Source organism: Cloeon dipterum, chromosome 3 (genome assembly GCF_949628265.1).
Source record: "Cloeon dipterum chromosome 3, ieCloDipt1.1, whole genome shotgun sequence".
Classification (NCBI taxonomy): Eukaryota; Metazoa; Arthropoda; class Insecta; order Ephemeroptera; family Baetidae; genus Cloeon; species Cloeon dipterum.
The window spans coordinates 30,710,553-30,730,807 of record NC_088788.1 but is presented as its reverse complement, the minus strand read 5'-3'; the positions used below and the strand labels follow the sequence as shown (position 1 = coordinate 30,730,807).

The window sequence follows — 20,255 nt, the reverse complement described above, 5'->3', positions numbered from 1 at the left end:
GTTTCTAAATTATTTTAACAGATAGAATTTCAGCTCTTATTTGGTTAAATTGATAAATCACGAGAGGATAGATGAAAAACGATTGTGAAACAAATTTCCATCTGTAATATTTACTGGGTAAAGTTAAAATGAGGACATCCAAGAGTGTCTCTCAAACTCTTTTTTCTAGTTTGGCGAGTGAGGAAAACGCTTCTCCGCTCGCACTTTTAGTTTGTCAGCGAGTGAAATTTTAATTGGCATTGAGACGGAGCGACTGCCAATCCTCGGCTTGGTTGGAAAACAAATCTCTGGCACTCGGTCGTCTCTTCCGCGCGAAGAGTCAAACAGCAAGAGCAAACAGGAGAATGAAAGCCTCGAAGGGCGGACGGAACGATGGGGTGCTCGTCGCTCTCGGATCAGAATCTAATTAGGCCGCGAGTTGGCAGAACAGGGTGGCGGCTGCATATTAGGGTTGCCAAATTACCGTAGGACAAAAGAGACAGAAACGTGAAAATCGGATTTTCTAGGCCCTATGACTTCACTATGACTTTCCAAAGTGAGTTGAACATTTCAGCTTGATATAAAATCTAATAACCAAAAGGAAATCACCCTAAATGTTGGTTTTAATTTTATTTGATTCCTCTGGCAACCTTACGTCGTGGGATCTCAAGAACATTTGAAAAGCAGTACTCACTTCAAGAATTTCGTCTCCGACTTTGAGGGTGCCCTCCTTGGAGGCGGTTCCTTGGGGGTTAAGGCCGCACACGAACACTGCCATCCGGGTTCGATCCTTGTGGCCGGCCAAGCTGATGCCCAGCCCATGTTGACCTTTTTCCAGGGCCGCGACCATGAGTGTGCCAGGCAGAGCTCCGTACTTCTTCTTCACTTTATCTGCAATCAGAGAGAAAAGCCTTTCCTGTCAAGGAGCACAGACTAGAAATGCAATATCCGGCAGCCTTTGCCACGCACGCACAGGTGTCGCGGAAAAACGAACGAAAAGGTCTTTCAGCGCGCCGTACATACTTCGGCCTTGCCCGCCCGCCAGCCCTCTTGATTCAATAGACTCGAAAGCGACCTTGTTTTTGGCCGTGGATGCGGAAAAGGGTCTCGTTTATGAGTCGAGCGAGCAGCCCCGCTCGCTCTGCCGGCTCCTTCTCAAGAGCGGCGTTTGCAGCCGGATTTGGCGTTTTGTGTAAAAGGGTTGCGATTGGGAAACCCATGCAATTTAGCCTCATATGCAAAGCTGTCCATTAGGTTGGATTTGCAAACTGGCGGGCTGTTGTTGAGAAATGGGAAATAGTGTTTTCATGGTAATTTTCATTTAGCTACCGCTAGAAAATTGATAATATCAATATTAGAAGTAAAAATTTTAATATTTCAGTTAACTTTTAGCACCGATAATTTGCCAGAATAGCTCAAATTTCTGCTTTTGGCAGTTCTGGACTACACTGAAGTTTGTCAGCACTTCAAAGCGTGCACGAGATTTACATGATAAGGCTCAAAGTTGTAGGAATTCCCCTAGAACATAATTTAGAAATTTTCACCCGCATTACTACAGTGAAAATTAATTAGACTAGCTCTCCTCGGTTCGCGCTTGCATCAGTTGAAACGATTTTCCGCCCTAAATAGCACGATTCTCTTGTCTCGCACACGTTTGTTTGGAGCAAAGCAAAGCAGCTCGAGCTAACTGCACTGCACTCCGATCGCGAGGCGGGTAGTTTAACGCGGGGAAAAGGCACAGACAGCAGTTTGTCAAACGAATTAACTTCAAAGCAGGCAGTCAGGGAGCCATAATTAGCGCGGGCATGAAGGGCTCTCGAAGAGAGGTGCCGGCGTAAACCACCTAAACGTACTCACCCTCGTAGTTAACAAGATCAGCTCTCAACAATTTAAGACTTATAATTTAAGTTCTAAGTGTAAAGGAATGTTAAGTTCTGTTTGATGCTTCAGCGATTTAATCAATCATTTACACCCTTTTTAATTAAAATAATCTTTCAATAGAAAATAAAAGCTGTGTCAAGACTCAAAACAATTAATTTATCAATTATAGAAATTACAATGTTGCAAACTGTGAGAGCTTAAATGAAAAAATAATAAAGCTTTAATTGTTTGAGAGTAAATTTGATTTTTTAATTCTTCGTTTCCTTAGGGTTTTCACAAGGAGAGCCAAAAGAGTGAAAGGTTATAATACAATTTTGCTTCGATAAAATAGTCTAATTGTAAGCTACCCAGCTAACTGGTGCATGGAAAAATAACGTCTAACCCAATTTTCCGTCACGAAATGCATTATAATTTTGCTGTCGGCGAACAAAAGCGAGTTCAGGTGTGTCTGAAAAATTACTGCTTTATGTCGGTGTGGACATTCTGAAATCGTTTCAGCCGGTGCGGTAGCAATATAGCGAGGCTTTTGTGCATGCTAAATAATCCAATTATACAGCTCCTCTGGCGACGACAATTGAGGCAGAGCTGCCAGAAACAGCAGCCGAATCAATTGTGTAGCGAGCAGGCACAGAGAACTGGAACAATGCGAGCGACGTGATCCGTGGAGTGGAGGGCCGCCCGCCCGCGCTTGCTTGCTTTTTCATTTCGCATTATTTGCACGTCGGATTCGCACGATGGGGTAGTGCGTTTCCTCGCTGACGGGCCGGCATGCTCGTCCTCCCGCCCGCACGAGCAGCCAATTAACTCCTTTGCAGAAGAAACGAGTGTGCATACAATATTGTGTCGAATGCACCATGCAGCACAAGGCGGCTAATGAGAAAGCCATTAGTAGCTCTTAATTTTTGCTGACGAGCTCTCCTTGCTTTCAATTAGCCCGGGGATAAGGAATTTTTGCACTGCAGTGCGGTGATGAGAGCGAGCGAAGTAATGCGAAGTCTCTCGCATCATAACACGCTTTTTGCTCTTGCACTTAAGTTGCTCGACACACGAGAATTTTGCTCTGCTGCTGACCTACTTGAGACAATTGCCTCTAATTTAACGGGCAGAATCTAATTTTGTCGAGTAATTCTTCTTGTGGAAGTCTTTCATCTCCAAGAAACTGCTATCACAGAGGATCAGCGCTGTCTGCTTTCGAAAGTACTAAGTAAGCGCAGTGATGCAAATGTAAAGCTTTTTGTTTTGAAAGCTGACGAGCTCTGGGGATTGCACTTCTTGGTGCAGACAACTCCATTTTTATCAAGCGAAAGAAGCACTTACAGTCAATAATCAGCTTAAAGCATTAGAATTGCAGTAAACTGCAGCATGCAGAGAGAGGGAGAGGGAGAGGGGAGAGAGAGAGAGAGAGAGAGAGAGAGAGAGAGTCAAAAGAATCCTTCGTGATGTAAGTGAATTTCCCTGATCTTTGCAAGTTGACATTCCTTTAAAACGTTTTTGAGTTAGAAAAATTATTGAAAAGCTTCAGAGAGTTTATTGATATAATTTGTTTTGGGACATTTTTCGACTTTTCAAAAACAGTGGAAATTTTAGGAAAATGGTGTGAAGAGCTTTAATATGTACGCAAACTCTGCGTGGGAATTATTTTAAGTGACAACCGAAGCGTTGGTTTAAAAAAGCTTGCCAAAGAAAATCCCAGCTTAACGCTTGCAAATCACGCTGCTAGTACATTATTCATGCAAGCTGGCGAGCGAGAGGTCATTAAAACAGCCGCGTAAGTAGTTTTTTTAGTACATTAAAAGTGCGAAAAAAATACATGAAAACGGCAGATTTCAATGAAGCTCACAAAGCGGATTGGTGCAAAAGCAGCGTAATAAAGTGAAAGCCAATCGGAACTCGGAACTGATGGAGAGATTTAGGAGCAGTAATAAAAAGCAGCCTCATTCGCTTTTAAAGCTTTGAAAAATTCAGCAGAGAGAGAAAAAGCGGCCGCAAATCTCCAGACCGGACAAAAGGCTTTTGTTTTTTGCGTGAGGCGAACGGCAACGTTTTCGTAATGCGGGTGCACAGTCAGCATCGGTGTGCGTCTGTCCGGACAAACGAGTGAATGGTCCTCGACGGGCAGGCGGGCGGGCAGATCAATGCAAAGGAGGATCAATCCTGCACGCCGATGGAGGCACAGTTAGACGAGGCTTTTGATGCAGAAGCTGCCGCCGGTTGGGCAGTCTCCGCCACCGCCACCGCCACTTAACCCTCACCACCACCGCCGCGCACAAACCACCCCTCTGGCTGCTTGCCAGTTCTCCAGAATACCTGCCGGCCCATGTGTTGCGAGCCGAGAGCGCCACACTTGTTTGTTTTTTCCTGCTGGCCGCCAGGCTGGCGAGCGTGCAATGATAACATAGGCTTTTTCTCCATCTCTCACTCTCTCTCTCTCTCTCTCTCTCTCTCTCTCTCTCTCTCTCTCTCTCTCTCTCTCTCTCTCTCTCTCTCTCTCTCTCGCTCTTTCTTTCTGCTGGCTGGTTGTGTTGTATACGCATACGCCTCGCGTGCGGTGTGTGTTTGCAGCCGCGTTTTTGCGAGCGGCGACGCTCGAATTTCAGGTGGATATGTGGTTTTAATTTTTGCGGTTGGGCCTGCACCAGAATGCGGTCACTTTTGCTCCAGCAAAGCGAAATAATACACTCCCCATCGAAAAGTTTTCGGCGCTCAAAGCCTTTGAGCTATGCGAGTTTTAATTAAAAGTGATCCTCAAAAGGAATTCATATGAATTGCAGAGGGAGTGCTCCACGGACCGAATGATGCGTGAAATTCGTTCGTATACAATTTTAGTCAAGCATTCCTGCTTGAACGACTTGCTTGCTCAAGTGGTGATTTTTTACACTTGGAAAGCTATCATGCGCATTAAAATAAAAATAATACCTTCCCTCTCAAAAATATTAATTTTAAGCCTCATAAATAATATTTTACAGCTTGGATTGCTGATTTTCAAAAGTAAGAGCCACGAATGTTCAATTGAATTATTAAAAATAGCCTAGTAATTTTCAATCGAGATGAACAGGAAAAGAAAAAATCAAAGAGAAAAATGCAACTGACAAAAAAATGAATGAACTGCAGAGGATTCTACATCCCAGCGGCCATTGAAAATATTTGGCTGCACTCTCATTTATGAGTAACAAAAAAAAGAGAGCAAGTGACGAAATCTATTTGAATGTGCACCTCTCTTCCACTACGAGCTACAGCGAACTCAAAGAGATTTTTTGAGGCAAAGTGTCTGGGATAGATTTTTTCCATAATTATTTGATGATGGGGAAATCCAGATTATTCACAAAGCCGATCAGATGCGACGCGTGCTGAGCTGAATTCGCCAAATTGAATCGCGAAACGTCAGTTGCGAATCGGATTGACGGAATAAGGAAGCGTCAATCTGCATCAGATTAGTTAAATCGGAGCTTCGGACCGTGTGACGTCTGCCGAGGGAGCGTCAGCAGTTGGGCATACCGATGACAAAGGCAATCCAACTCGACTTTTACAGCCGACGCACTGCACGAATAAATATAGTGGAGGAGCACTCCCGAGCGAGGGTATAAACAAATTTGCCCCCAAACAGTAGAATGCCAGGCTGGTGCCCCGGGGCGGGCGGTTCGTTTTGAGGGTTGATTCGGGTGCAGCCGACGGAAAAGACGGATCCGCTCGAGTGCCTTTCCCGCTTTGTTTGTTTGCCAGTCTGTTTGCAATTTGCACTCGCAGAGAGCATCGACCTAGGAGCCGCGCCGGTTGGCAAAATCAGCACGCGGTCCATTTTCAATTTCACCTAGCGCTCGAATAATGTATCTCCCAACTAGGCAGTCCGAATGTAATCTTCTTTCCTCGATTGGCCCTCTTTGATTAGAAAATGGAGTTCCGTCCTACGGAACAGGGCCAAAAACAGCACGATTCTTTTTCAAATCCGGCCGTAATTGTGCGTGAGGTGACTCGACTGATACTCAAGGGTTTTCGACTCTGAGCAAGCGAGCACCGCACCGCTTTTCGGCAATCAGCCTTTCCCAGAAGGAGACACAGCCGTGCGCAATACCAATTAGTTGAGTTTCAACCCAGTTTGTTTGTTTGGGAAATCTGAAACTCACATGGTGGCTATGGAACCCATCCATTTTCTGCGGAGTGCGAAGTTGCTATTGTTAGCTGCCTATACTGCCTCAAGTTTCGATCGGTGAGGCGAAAATGGTACATATTTCTGTCTGATTAATATGCCAGAATATAATTTCAAAACTAATTGTAAGCATATTTGATGTTGGGCTGAATTATTGAGCTGTGCCTTTGTAAAAGCGTCGCCAGGAGCTCATCAATCAACGTCCATGTGTTTGAAGTTAATCATTTCTTCATTAACACGTGAGCGAGCGAAACTTACAACAAGGCAAAAAGTTTTGCTTCTACGGCCTGGCGAAGCAGTTTGCACGACGCAGTTTAATATCAAGAGTCATGAAGCGCCCAGGGCTGCTCTCCCCGACAATGGGCCGCGTTTGGAGAGAGGACCAGACCGTACATACGCGCGTACGCGCCGATTTCCAAGCTTAATTGATGTAGAACTGCGAGACGAGTAACGCACGGTAGAGTCTTAAAAGCGCCGCTTAATTAATCGCATGACCGAGGGATGCACGCCAAGTGCACATATATTACAAGTTTGATCTCGTCTGGAATGACGCTTCCGCTCTGCCCGTCAGCCCTTGGGGGTGCAGCTTCACAAGCCGAGTTGGCGTGCACTCGCTTCATGGCCTGCAATTATCTCTGCTAGGCCTGATACGGTTCGTGTGCAACATCTGCGTGGAAACCAAGGCCAGAAATCGAGCACTCGCCCTTGGATAGTCTAAATCGTAGAAGAAAACTGCCAGTTGCGATCGATAAAACCGATGAAACTTGAGGGTTAACGGTTCTGAATAGCCCTCATACGATTCAAAGTTGGTTAAATTTTGTCTTAAGTTTATAGGTTGATGTTTTCTATTGCGAGATTAATTTTGCACATATTGGAAAAGTTAACCAAACGGTACAGTAAATAAATTAAAACTATTGAAGTGATGATTTTCACCTATTTGTAAGTAAAAATTGAATTAATTTTACTATAATTAAGGGCGCAATGAGGACGGAGCCTACTTTACTCAGGATGCGACAGTTGAATTAGTAATTTGTTCAAACAACATGACATTCTGGTACTTGAAAACCAATTGTTTTCGAATTAAAATAACAACAAGCCTCAAAGCCTGAACTTTTAAAATTTAGGCCCACAACAGAGTCTCTGTGATTAATCGCCAAGTGTAGTAGAGTCTAATTTAAGACTGGTCAACGCCCAGAGGCGAAAACTTTAAGTAATTAGCCGATGCCAAACGAGCATTTTTTCATTTTTGGCCGAAGCGCGCAAGAAAATATTCAGCCGGAGCTCAAAACTGCCGGCAGGCTGTTAAAAGTAAAGACAGGCGTCATTTGTTCCGACGGCTTGAGTGAGAGAGGTTCGCTCTGGGAATTTATTAACAGCCGCCGCACTCGAGGAGTGTACATATTAATTCCATCGGCACGGGCCAGGGAGGCCCGAAGACAGACAGCGGCGCGGAAAGAGTCGATGCCGGGCGAGTTTTCCTTCAATTCACCGATGCAAATAACGTGAACAAATTATTCGCGGAAAGTGTGCACTTAATGCGATAATGGCAAGGTGAAACGGGCCCGACTCGCCAGAGAGCGAGCGTCGATTAATTTAATTGAGCCAGCTGTGCTCGTTCACGCGGACGCAGAGAGATAGGTGCGTGCACACACATACACACAGGGGCGGCGGAGCGCTTCGCACAATCTGCATATCGCCCGCGCATCGATTTACTGTCACACGCTGATGGAATGACAACACAACCGACTCACACGACGCACATATACCCATACACACACGCCTGTCTTTCACTAAGATGACGCGGGAGAGAGCCGTGAGCGCAACCAGCTTTTCTTCTCTCTATGAATGGGCTGAACCTCGTTGGCTTCGATTTTATTACACGGTGATAGAAGAGAGGAGGATATGGTTTCTCCATTTTTGCACCTCTGCACAAACTAATTCATAAGGATTGATTTAAAGCCATTATTTTCTCACAAGGTAAATGTGTTAATTTATTTTAGAAAATTGGTTGCACTTTCTCCTTTCTGGAAATCTTAATTTATAAGATAATGTCAACCCGTAATAACTCATGTACCGATTGTCGAGGAAAATCGTAATCGGCCTTGAATGTTATCAAGAAGAACAAATTGTTTCATCAAAATATGATTTTTTTACTCTTCTTTATTTACTGTCGAATATTATGGATTTTAAAAGCTATCGATTTTTCAAACTATCAAATCAATGTACCATTCCACTTAAGACCATTTCCCAGTCTCTAATGAATTGTGAGAGGCGTTATTATTCATTCTTTGGAATGTTTACACGATTTTTACAAAGCCAACAAATTCCGAAGTTTAAAAGGTACACCTTTCATGAAAATGTTCAGCAACAACAATAGTTCAGTGCTATGTAATGCTCAGTTTCTTTGCTCCGCATTTTTTGCAATTTTTAGAGTGCAGATCATTAAGGGCGATAGTAATTCGCCGATTGCAGATATCCAATCAAAAAGTAGTTTTAAAGCATATTGAAACGTCGTGCCATACACATCAAGCAAGAAACTTGAGGGCATAACTGCGCAATCTGCCTGCGAAGCAATCAAATCGCTCTGCACAGCAGAGCAGACTTCTCAGTCGGCAAACATTGATAGCGACAGGCCCGAGCGACTTTTCAACTCGGAGGGATAAATGTGTCGGGCAAATATGTCTTTATGTGTACATGAATGTGCGCATGAAACTTATTTTGAGCGCGACATTAAGCGACACGCGCACGTAGGGCTGTACTATGAGATGCGATATTGACTTCAATTTGCGTGATGATGCCGCCGCTGTGATGTATAGGAACACACCGGCGCATAGGCTGACTTTATTCTCCGTTTTAATTAAAATCTGCGGCGAGCAAGCTGGAAATTCACCGCGTATCATCTCGCTCGGCGTTGATGGAACGCCGCTTGACATTATTTATTGAGCAGGAGGAGCGACGAGTTTGTTGTTCCACGTTGAACAAACACAAAGAGACGCTATTATTTGGAATCGCGTTGAGCTCGGCTGTTAGCATAAATGTTTAATTAGCAACAATAGCAGCCACGACGATTGCAGCTACGAGGCAAAGCGGCTCATCGATTTTGGTGGAATAACAAAAGCACGCAGTCTTCATTATACTTGGGGCCCAATCAAATCCAGCTAGAGCGTTAGTCAATTATCAACAAACGCACTGTCAAGATTTATTTGTGAAACAAAAGAAAATGGCTTATATCGTGTAACAAGGCAGAGTTCACATGAACATGCAATGCAGATCTGGATTTTTCAGAGTGTGTTTTAACAAGAAACCCCCAGAAAATGAAACTGTTTCTTTAAACTAATTTTTATATTTTTTTATTTGTACTGCAAATTTCATATTTAAATCTGAACAGCAAGCTAGATAGCAAAATATTTAAGTTTTCGCTGCTTGAAAAATAATACCATTTTACATCTAAAAAGTAGGCTGGAGTTTGTTAATAACAATAGCTTTGTTCTCAGGAGCCCCAAAAATAAAACAATTTTGTTATTGACAAGGAGTTACTGAATCAAACATTACTGGTAAAAAAATATAGTTGGCTGACCTATGATGAGTGTTTTGAAGCTAACTAAAATAGAAGCCTCAAAAATCGTTACTCAACGTGTAGATTATTCGATGAAGTAAACGAAAAGGAGAATTTTCCTAACATATAGCCCGGAAATTAGGCGTCTGCAATAACCATAAAATCAAAAAAACCAATGCATTTTTTCATTTATGGATGTTTCAAATGTTGCAACGCAGAGATACTGCTTTGACAGAATTTATAAGCCAGCAAAATAAAAAAATTGAAACCGTCCTATTCTGCTGCTGGGGGCCTGAAATTACTCAACATGAAAAATATGCAAAATTATAAAGTTATTAATATGGAGGCAGAAAAAAAACTCAATTGCGATTTCGCCCGTTTTTGTTTTCTTTCATCTTCCAGGACATTCGTTGAAATGCCATTGCCAGAGGAAATTCAGGTCGCTGCAGCGGAATATCACGAGTGTTTCCTGGACGAGCTGCAGTTCATCTCGCCGCGATAATCACAGCTGCAGCGCGGCTCGGGCGTCTTCCGGCCCTGCCAGCGCATGCAGGGCGAACGGCAGCTGGATGCGGTTCAGAAGCACTCCGGAAATCTTTGGGAGGCGTTTGCGAGGCGCCAATTTGCGGGCACGCCGATGCCACTGCATCGTTACTCAGCCGGCCCTCCGACTTAAGTATATGTACACAAATGCACGCAAACAGCGCACGAGGAGGCGTCGTTTCGGCTTGATTCAGGCCGGTTTATTGATTATGTCATCATCTCTCGGCGTGTTCACGCTCCTTTTCCAACATATGTGGCCGAGCGTGTGCGCCGCCAGATGCGAGAGAGAGAGAGAGAGAGAGAGAGAGAGAGAGAGGCAGGCGGATTCTGCACTCTCTCGCGCGCCCGAAATAAATTGTGCCGGCCCGTGGAGAGATAGTAAAAATCAAGCATTTGTTTACTCCTTCGAGTAGCGGCCGTAAATTCGGAATGAGCTTAACTAACGAGACGGCCGCTCTTTATGAATGAGATCATAAGGTTTTATGGAAGAAAGAAAAGCAGCGCAGCCTCGTCGACGATTGTTTTTTATTTCGTGCAGAACATCCGCCGCGATTCACTGGAAGCGTCTGTTCACATCGACCGAGTTCGCTTGCTTTTTATCACAAGTAACGCAGTCAATAAAAAAACATTCACAACCTCAATTTCCCCGATGCCGATTGCTATTTGCATAATATTCGAATGGTTATTGCCGACGATTCGGATGATTTAAAATGCTTTTCTTTCGCTCCAATTGCTGTCTCTCACGCGTCATCGCAAAAATAAACGCGAAACGGCTGGTCGAATTTCTCTAATTCCACTAAGCATTCCTGCCACGCTCGGCAGTAAAAAAATGAATGCAGCCCGTCCAAATTCCTCTGGGCAACACTAAAGCAGCCGAGCTGCTTCTCCGCTCGTCCGTTCGTTTATTATTGTTGGACAAAAGTTTTAAGTAGTTGGCGAGCTGACGAGCGAGCGGCACTAGGTTTTTGGGGCGTTCCTCTCGGTCGGCAGCCGCGTGCGTTTTCGCGGGGCCCAATCGATACGACGCCGACTGGCGCCTAAAAAGCTCTTCTTTCACCAGCAGCAGCCCACTAACCCAGAGTGCCTTTTTATGAGACGAATCCGGTGACAAAAAATTTGACTCAAAGACGGTCTCGGCTCCCTCGTGCATATACCTGGGGAAATTCTACGTAATAATCAGAATTCGTTCGGCGGGTCGGGAAGAAAGTTTCTCCCCATACGTTGCGGGGGAGGGGGTGGAAGATAATTCTGCTGTTGTCAGCACAAAAGGGAGAAGTGTGCTGCAACCTGCTAAGCGCTCTCGACGGGCAGGTTGCATAACTGCGAAAAGCTTGGTCATTATGTTGGAAGGAGCGGAAGCGATTTATGGACGGATGCGTTTAGCGAGATTAGACGTAGGAGAATGCAAAGACTTCTTGTGAGTAGAAATTGATTGCTGCTCCTTCATCCGAGCAAATTTTACGAGCCAGCTCTAAGGTAATGAAATTTTGATGATAGCGCGCCAACCTCACCAACAACTTTTGTACGTGGGGCAATCAAAATTTATTCTCCTATAATGTTGCAAAAGAACTATTGATATCCATCTAGAGAGACTGGGTGTAAATTTATTGGTAGGCATGACGGACTCATACGTGCAGATCTGTTAGTCAAAGAAACAAATCGATCTAGTATTTATGTTCCGAAAGGTTTCGGAAAGTAATGGCAAGCACCTGATTTTCCCAATGAAATGTTTTTACTTAAACTAAAATTTGAATTATGCAGGGAAGACTCTCACAAGCAACACAAATTAGTTTGTAGGTGAGTGCGTCTGCTCCAAATCCTTGCTAATGAAGGTTCAATACCCGAAATTGACGGTATTAGTCAAGGTGCGTCAATTGTTAGAATAATTCGCCAGTTGCGAAAGCCCGTTAGTGTTGGACGCCGCCAATAGATGACACCAGCGGTTACTTTCAATTGTAAGGCACTCCCGCTGTGATTTCAGACTCAATCCTGCCACTGTGTATTCTACGATTTTTCTAATTTCTTTAGTTGTGCTGGAAACAAAAATTAGTCCAGCAAATCGGTGTAGAAACGATTGGTTTAAGCACATCAAAAGCATTAATTTTTTAAGTGCATGATGTACAGCAGCAGGATTGAGACTTAAATCGCAGCGAGAGTGCCTTAAAATTGTAACTAGTCTTGTTGCTAGGGCTTTCTCAATCGGTGAATTCATAATAACTTTCCAGTTTGTGGCGGTAGGGACACCAAACAAGTTTACATCAGCGCTTGCTGGAAATTTTGGATTATGTTATGAACATCTCAGAATGGTTTGTGCTGCTTCGGTTGTTTTCCCAAGTAAGTGGGAGTAACATAAATTTATATGTCGAAAGTGATATTTTTTAACAATACATTACACAATTAGCCTGTCACGTTTATCACTTCCTCACTAGCATGGATATCAATTGTTTACTAAGTATTATTGGAGAGCTCAATTGAAAGTACTGTGGAAAATTTCCTTTTATAAAGAGTGACTTTGTGATGCAGCTGCAAATTGTAGCATTAATCGTTGCGGAGTGCGTTGAATAAAGTTTCCAGTTCTATTTTTAGACATTGCGCACATGCTTTGAAGGTAGTAGCTTACTCCTCCGCCGACAAGTCATGATCGTTATTTTTTTCTGGCGCCCACTTGCCACACTCGATCAGGTCGATGCAGTTTTGCACTTCTGGGGAAGCAGCTCTGATTAAAAGTCAGCGCCGCGCCATTCATTTCTCGGCTCATTTGCCGTTTATGGACAGCGACGCCGACGCTGCAATAAAATCCTGACACAATAGCAGTCGATCTGGCCGACGTCAATAGCGCCGACTCGCACAAACAAACAAGCAGACAAACACGGCTCGATTACACACACACTCTCACTCTAGAATAACGAATTTTGCGAATTGTCATCATTCGTCCGCCCGCCCGCGTGCGTGCAGCCATAATGAGAGCGAGGTGCTCGAGTGGGCAGAGTAATTAAAGCCGACACCAGATTGAAGATTAATTGCGTCGTTAATCGGAAACCGCGGCGCGCACGCGACTCATAATTTATTCGCAGCCATTCAGCGTCCCCTGTGGAAAGCAGATTCGAGCAGCAAGTTTTAATGAATTCGCGAGCAAAACAACTTTGCCAGCTTCTTTCCGCCGCGCTCGCTCGGTGTGTGCTGGGAATTATTTCCCCGACGGCTAAAAGTGCTTTTCTGTTTGCACTTGCGTCCTCGGCAACCAGTCTCGCTTGAACAAATGAATTGCGTCCCGATAAGATAAGAGGAAATTGGGTGATCAGGGGGAAAGAGCTAAATGTTTGGAACATTCTCTGCTTTGCCTGTTTTCCTTCCTTCAGCGAAAGACAAAATGTTTGAGCATATCAGGAGTTAAATGAAAATTAGGATGTCAAAATTTGGTTATTATTTTAAAACAATATTAATTCCTAAATCATACAATATCGATTAAACCATCGGATATTTGCGTAAAACTACCTCATTATTTGAAAATATCTGGTCCACATTTTACCCTGGTTATTTCTTTTGTTGTGACGCACTTTAAGCATATTTTTCACACTAGCATTGAGCAGATATTATTATGAAATAATTAAAGTAGCGAGAGTTAAAATTGTATTTTGATTTTTGTTTTCCTCTGAATAAAAGTATGTAATAATATGAAAACATTACACAGTGCAAAACCGCGAATGATTTTTATCAAAGCCACTAACAATAGTTACTGCATGTTTGCATGCCATGTTAAATTTAATCTGTTCAACGATAATAAAATATATACAATTTCTAAACCGGGTCGCAGGCACTTGGATACGGAAACACGCTCTCCTATAATGACGTCACTTTGGGGCAGCAAACAAGAAAACGAGCCACAACCTGAGAGTTTGTCAGCCGCCAGGGATAAACACGTACGGTCGTATAATGCAAATTCCAGATTCCGGTCACGTCACCAGAGTGAGCAAACTGCCGGCCGCTTTTGAAATTATGACATGCTTGTTCTTCCGCAAAAATTGCGGGGGCAATCTGTTATTTCGGTAACACGTGTGTGTGCTTGCACTCCCCGCATAAATCTTTCTTTGTTTCGGTTCGAAAAATTTTCCCTGTGTAGAAAAGAAGGCAAAAAGTAAGCGTGTGCACGACTTTTGAATCTCACTTGACTCTTGACTGCTGTTGCCGGCTTTTTGTTCGCGACGAGGGCGTAAACTTTATGGTGGGCGACGCGCGTTGAAAGCTTTTCAAATGAAATTTTTCCACGCTTTTCGGGGTGTCGAATGGAAAATGCATTTGGGGATGAAAAGAGTGCGGCATCGGTGAAATTCTGTGCCGATTTTCGTGAATATGGTTTGCCTAAAAGCTATAAAAATAAGGATGGCAGCGTTTCCACGAAAGGAAAAAAATTCGAACGCACTGATAAGGCCAGCTTATTCCACACATACATATCATCACGAGGGGGAATATCGGAAAAGCAATATTGAAATTTTGCCGACGCACTTTTCAATCCAGTAAAGCCTCTGCTTGCAAGTTTTATATGGAGAGTACATAAGCACACTTTTGTATTATATGAATGGAAAAAACAAGCCTCATTTTAGACAGATTTAGATAAGATGCTCGTTTCCTCATCCAGGGAGTTGAGGGCATCAGATTAGTTTTTGTACCCTTCGATTTTTTGGATCAAAAGTCAGTTATTGTCAGATAAAATCGTCGTCTTCAAACAAATTTTACTGACCATTCAGCTTAGAATTAAAAAGTGATTTTTAGTCTGAAATTTGGTGAACTCTAAAGCAAATTTACTAGTTTATCGGACCTCTCCATGGAAGATGCCTGAATTACTTTCACTCATTTTCCTCTAACAATCGTATTTTTGGTACCAAATAGTCAATTTAATCGGTCAGGATTAGTCGATTTGAACACACCATTTTTTAATATCTTTTGATTTGCGTCTTTCGTATAATATAATATCGTCAGTTGCCATCTACAGAGCTCAAAAATGGCCGATCGACAAAAATTCCCAAGTGAAATTATTTCCATCCCTCAAGGCGTCATTTCGCTCGATCCAGGATTCGACGTCAGCGAAAAGGCGATTCATCACGAAGAGACACGGTCGCGTAAGCCTGCCTGGCGCCTCAGTCAGTCAAATGGCGCGTCCTGTCCATAATTAATGCCGGCGATTTATTCTGCATGCGACGCGTGCTGGGCGAACGAAAACAAAGGCTGGAGACGAGAGCTGGTTTGTTCCTGAACAAACAAATTTCGTTCCCGAGAAAGCCCCCGAAGCAGCAGCAGCAGCAGCAACAGCGGCAGAAGGAAAGGCCACTCATAAAATATTTCGGGACACACGCGCATACACACTCACCCCCTTGCCTTCTCGACTTGGCCCTGCATTTGCTGATAAAATATTCAAAACATCGCCGTTCCGCTTCCAGAGATGAATTTGCATGCGTTAGTAAGGCACAACTCGCCCTAATTCTGCATTTGTGTGTTATCTCGCACCACCGCCGCCTGACACACTGGCCCTCGAGTGTAGGCTTGAAAACTGCGTATTCCTCCTTCCACGAGGCCATAGAGAGTGAGTTACAGGTAGTCTTGGGAATTTAGTGTCTTGCAAGACTTGGGAATTTTTATTTCTTTTTCATTTCAATATTTTTTCAACCGAAAGTTGATATTTTTACTGTTGGCATTTATTGGTACCATTTATCTTTAGACAAATTGAGATGATTTTGTTAGATGTTTAAAAATCAAATATTCATTTTTCTGTTTCATTTCTTGAAATTGGCAAACATCTACAAAAATATATAGTTTTTTTCTGTTAGAAACAAAAATAAAGTTGAAAAGTGAGATGTTGGAAATTTAAAGCACATTTCAAATGAGATTAAATGCATTCGAGTTGACAGATAATCCAATATTTATAGCAATTTTCGTAATTTTTTGTCAGAAGCCGCGATTTTTTAAGAAGTATCAAACAATAAATTCTAATCGCAAACTTTTTTACTGAACTTAAGATATAATAATCATTCATGAAGTTCGACCAAATGCAATCAAGTGCCAGTATATTAAAATTTTATTGAAATACAACCAATACCTCTATTTTGGTATTTATAAAATATAACCCCAAGGGTGTTGTGTTCAATTTATTTATTATGAATAAAAAGTACTTACAGGCATAAAAAATGTTAATGCTTGTCGGTAATTTTTTTTTGGTTAGTGTCAAAGTAAATACGTCATCAACGATATTGTTCTGGTATACGAAATTGAAAAGGAAAAACTCTTTTTGGAGAGGGACCGGGCTGCATATTCAAAGGAAATTTCAGACGATTGTTCGTTGAAGCATCAGGAATAATTTTTGAGCTGCGAGCGAAGCAGTCGCACGAAGAAGAAGCAAAAGGATCGATACTTTTATCATTGCTGAGCGGTTGCTTTCGGGACAAAGAGTTTCCATCAGTACAAATGCAGAAGATATGTATTTCATGGTCGGCAGAGGGATTTTAAACAAACGACACGCAACGAGCTGCGAGCGAGAGATTAATGCTGGCTGCCTTTTTTGCTCGCCGTCCAGCCGGTTCTGGCGAATAACTCCCTACGTTTCTTTATTCTTTCCCGCTTTCATCCCTCAAAACTGCTGCGTACTCTATTCTCTTCACCGCGCGCGACGCCGGGTAATTTGCATAATCCCGCGCCGCATTTACCGAGCGCAATTCTTTTCTTCGTAATTCTGCGTGTACTTTTGACAAAGGACAGGCCCGCAAAATTTATATACATGTGCGCGAATTCGGCAGAGCAAAGAGGTAGAGCTGAGGCAAATAATAATTGATAAGCTCTCTCTCTGCGTCAGATGGAATTTAAGCTCCCTTGAGAAAGTTGAAGGCTGCGGTGCGGTGGATATAACTCTCAATGCTTCTGAAACGTAGTATTATTACCCAGAGCTCTCATGAATTATACGGGTTTTCATTAAGTAATGAATTTATACCGAGGAAAATCTGATTTATGGCAATGAGAGCGAGCTTCAAGAGAAAAAATAAAATAATGATTGTGGTTAAAGCGAAATAAGAAAAAAAAGAACAAAATCCATTCTTACATTTTATTACTTAAAAATGAAAATTTTCCTTATACTAAATTGAAGCAATTTAAACTAAAAATTTGATACAAAAATATTTTGTCTTAATGTGAAATTGAACTTAAATTGCTTTTTTTCGAGGGTTGATCACCCGCTTAGGAATTTGAATGTTTCTCAGCAAGAGCTGGGTCGCGGTGCGGTTGCCGGAGGCTGGTGCCGCCACCAGCAACAATGAGAGCATCCTTTTGATCTTTTCCAAATGCACGGTAATGAATAAAGCGGAAGAGAAGACGGAGGAGAAAGGGTGTCGTCCCCGGCGTTTTGCAGCTGCAAAGTGCACAGGGCCGTTTTTGCGCGCAGCCGGCCGCCGCCTGAATGGCAAGCAAGCATAAACGGCGCTTTGAAGCGGCGGGTGGCAGGCGGATGGGTAATTTGTTTTCTTGCGCTGTGCACAATCAAAAGACTCGCCCGTCGATCGGCCAGAGTAAAACGAAACGCGCCCGCCGACCGACAAAGTGGTGGTGTTCAGCCCTTCTCTCTCTCTCTCTCTCTATCTCTCTCTCTCTCTCTCTCTCTCTCTCTCTCTCTCTCTCTCTCCCCCTCCAGCTCAGGCTGTTTACTCGGGCGTGCTCTGATTCGCTCTCGGTTATTAAAGAGTTTGATTGCGCTGCCGCTGCCATCGCATTTAATTCGCCACTTGCCGCTTTTTTCTCTCTTTACAAAACACGGAAAGTGGAAGAACAAACTCTGCTGCTGCTGCTGTTTCCATCACAATCAGCACTTTTACGAGCCCAGCCATCTGCGCTGGGCTCGCTCTCCAAGCTTTACAGCAGCTCGTTTGTAATTTACTTTGGATAAGATTTTTAAGATGTCTTACATAGTAGATCTCAGTAATTTCTAATGTAAACATTTGGACGGATCGGGCTGATTATTTTCCTATGGCTCTCGAACCCTTTTTACTTTCTTGCACATATTGAAAGGAGCAAAACCCACCGAACTGTTAAGTTTCAATCAAAACTATGCGCGCAAAGTGTTTGATCGACGCTCGGAAATTATAATCGCTAAACTTTTTAACTGATGAAACTTTCTGCATACGCACAAAGCAAAAAATATTTCTGTGTTAACGATTACGCACCCTAGCGAAGGAAATTTTTGGGTTCGGTGACTCTAGATCCACCGCCTTGCAATCATTTTTCACGACAGACTGTAATAAATCAGGCAAAATTAAATTTAATCCATTACCGAAGCCCTCGGCCGAAATTGAGTTTCGCTTCAGCAGCAATTCGGGCGCTGCAGAGTCATTAACGATAATGCAATGACCATAAAATTTGGCTAATACCAGCCAGCCGGAACAAAAAAACTTAAACGTGGAAGCTCAATTGAAGCGAGCGGGAATGAAAGGCTTTGAGAAAATGAAGTTTGCGGCCACCCAACCTCTTACCAGTTCAGGCCTTCGCCATTACAGGGACGCAAAAAGTTTTTCAAAGGTGGGGAATTTGGGGATTAAATGGCGGCCAGAGGGTGTGAGGGCTGGGGCAAGAATAAATCCCACCGCGGGAGTGTTTAAAAGATAAATTCATAGCACACGAGACAGCAGTAAAATTAAAGAGAAGCACCAAGTGTGTAAGTAAATTGGGATACGAAAATTGAGGACGGTAAAAACAAATTTTGCCGGGAATAGCAACCATGTCATAATTTTTATTGTAGAGGTCTATGGCCACTTTTTGAGTTGACTCTTTATTGATTCTATCTCTTTTATGATCTTAAAAGTAATGAACCTGATTAAACAAATAAAGTTAAGGCTTTGCAGAAAAATCACGAAAAATTTTTATACTTATATTTGAAATATTCTCCACCACAAATTGGGTAAGAGTAAGGTTGCCGTTTAAATTTGTAAGAAAATCGGCTCCAAAGTTTGCACAATGATCAAGTGGCAATAACCGTCTCCGTATTGAAAATCAGGATTTATTCCACCAGAAGGGGAATTTAGCTCATAATTCACACACTGTTGGATAGATCGCGACGAGAGGAGTCGAAATCAAGTGAAAAATCATTCACAAAACCTTGCTTTATTTTCTGAGAAATTTGGCAAAATCTGATTTTTAACTGATGTGCAGTCTAGATTTCACTAACGCAAATTGCTAAGATAAACTATTGTGTACTTATTTCCACAAATATTAGGCTTTCTGTACCCCCTGCTATAGCCAACAATACAAAATGTTCTTTATTGTCGGCCTGTGAAAAGCTCCACTTTGAATAAAAAACTGTAGGAGAAATCAGGAATTTCTAGGAGTTCATTTTCTCAGTTTAGTTTTTTTATCAATTAAACGTTTAGAGGTACGCCTCTAATAGTTATCTTAAATTTGTCCTTGGAAAATCGTGATAATAGCAGCATAAATGACCAACTTTTTTCGATCGGTCATGTTTTCATATCATGTTTAAGTGAGCGAATTAGTAAATGATTGTACATTAATTTGCTGGTCTCCAGCTACCGGCTCAATGACGTACTATCTATCGGTAGAGCCCAAAATCTTACTCGCGTGAAAAAGCACGCGGCGAGGAGGAAACGAGTTGATTCCGAGCGCGGCGGTCTGCGGCGATCGATCTCGGGACGGCGAAAATAAAAGAGCTGACGCGTGTTCGAGTGCTGCTTTTTCATCTTGCGCCTCCCTTGGCTGCTGCTGTCTCACCTGGCTGAATAACCCTTTTCGCTGCCACTTATTCGTAGAGCGAGATGTGACACGCGCGATTCCGGCAGAGTTTCGGGTTTTTCCAGCAACGTCCGTGGCCGCCAATATTCAGACCGAAATCGACGTTGCCCTGAGGGAGGCAAGGGGAGCAATCGCCCACCAACGGGGAGATTGCGAGGTTTTGAGACGGAAAGAAAAGCTGCCGGGCTCATAAAATATAAAAGGGTTGTGCAACTTGCAAGGTGCTGGCTCGCTCGCTGCAAGCAATGATACGAATAAAATACGAGTGCGTGTTCTCTCCGCGCGCTGCGTTTCGAAATGTTTACTCAAGCAACTTTCGCAAGCGCCGCGTGTTTTGTTTTCGCTCCTTCCTTCCTTCCACCAGCTTTTGTTCTCAGG

The 20,255-nt window shown here is 43.0% G+C and overlaps 1 protein-coding gene across 16 annotated transcripts in view; it reads right to left on the bottom strand.

Annotated features, from left to right (window-relative positions):
* Positions 1-20,255, bottom strand: part of LOC135940050 (multiple PDZ domain protein-like) — a 110,964-nt gene that overhangs the window by 26,009 nt on the left and 64,700 nt on the right. For all 16 annotated transcript variants that reach the window (XM_065484699.1, XM_065484707.1, XM_065484709.1 and 13 more), the window contains one exon: positions 674-870. In XM_065484699.1, coding sequence (XP_065340771.1) covers positions 674-870 — 197 coding nt within the window. The remainder of the gene's footprint in view (positions 1-673; positions 871-20,255) is intronic.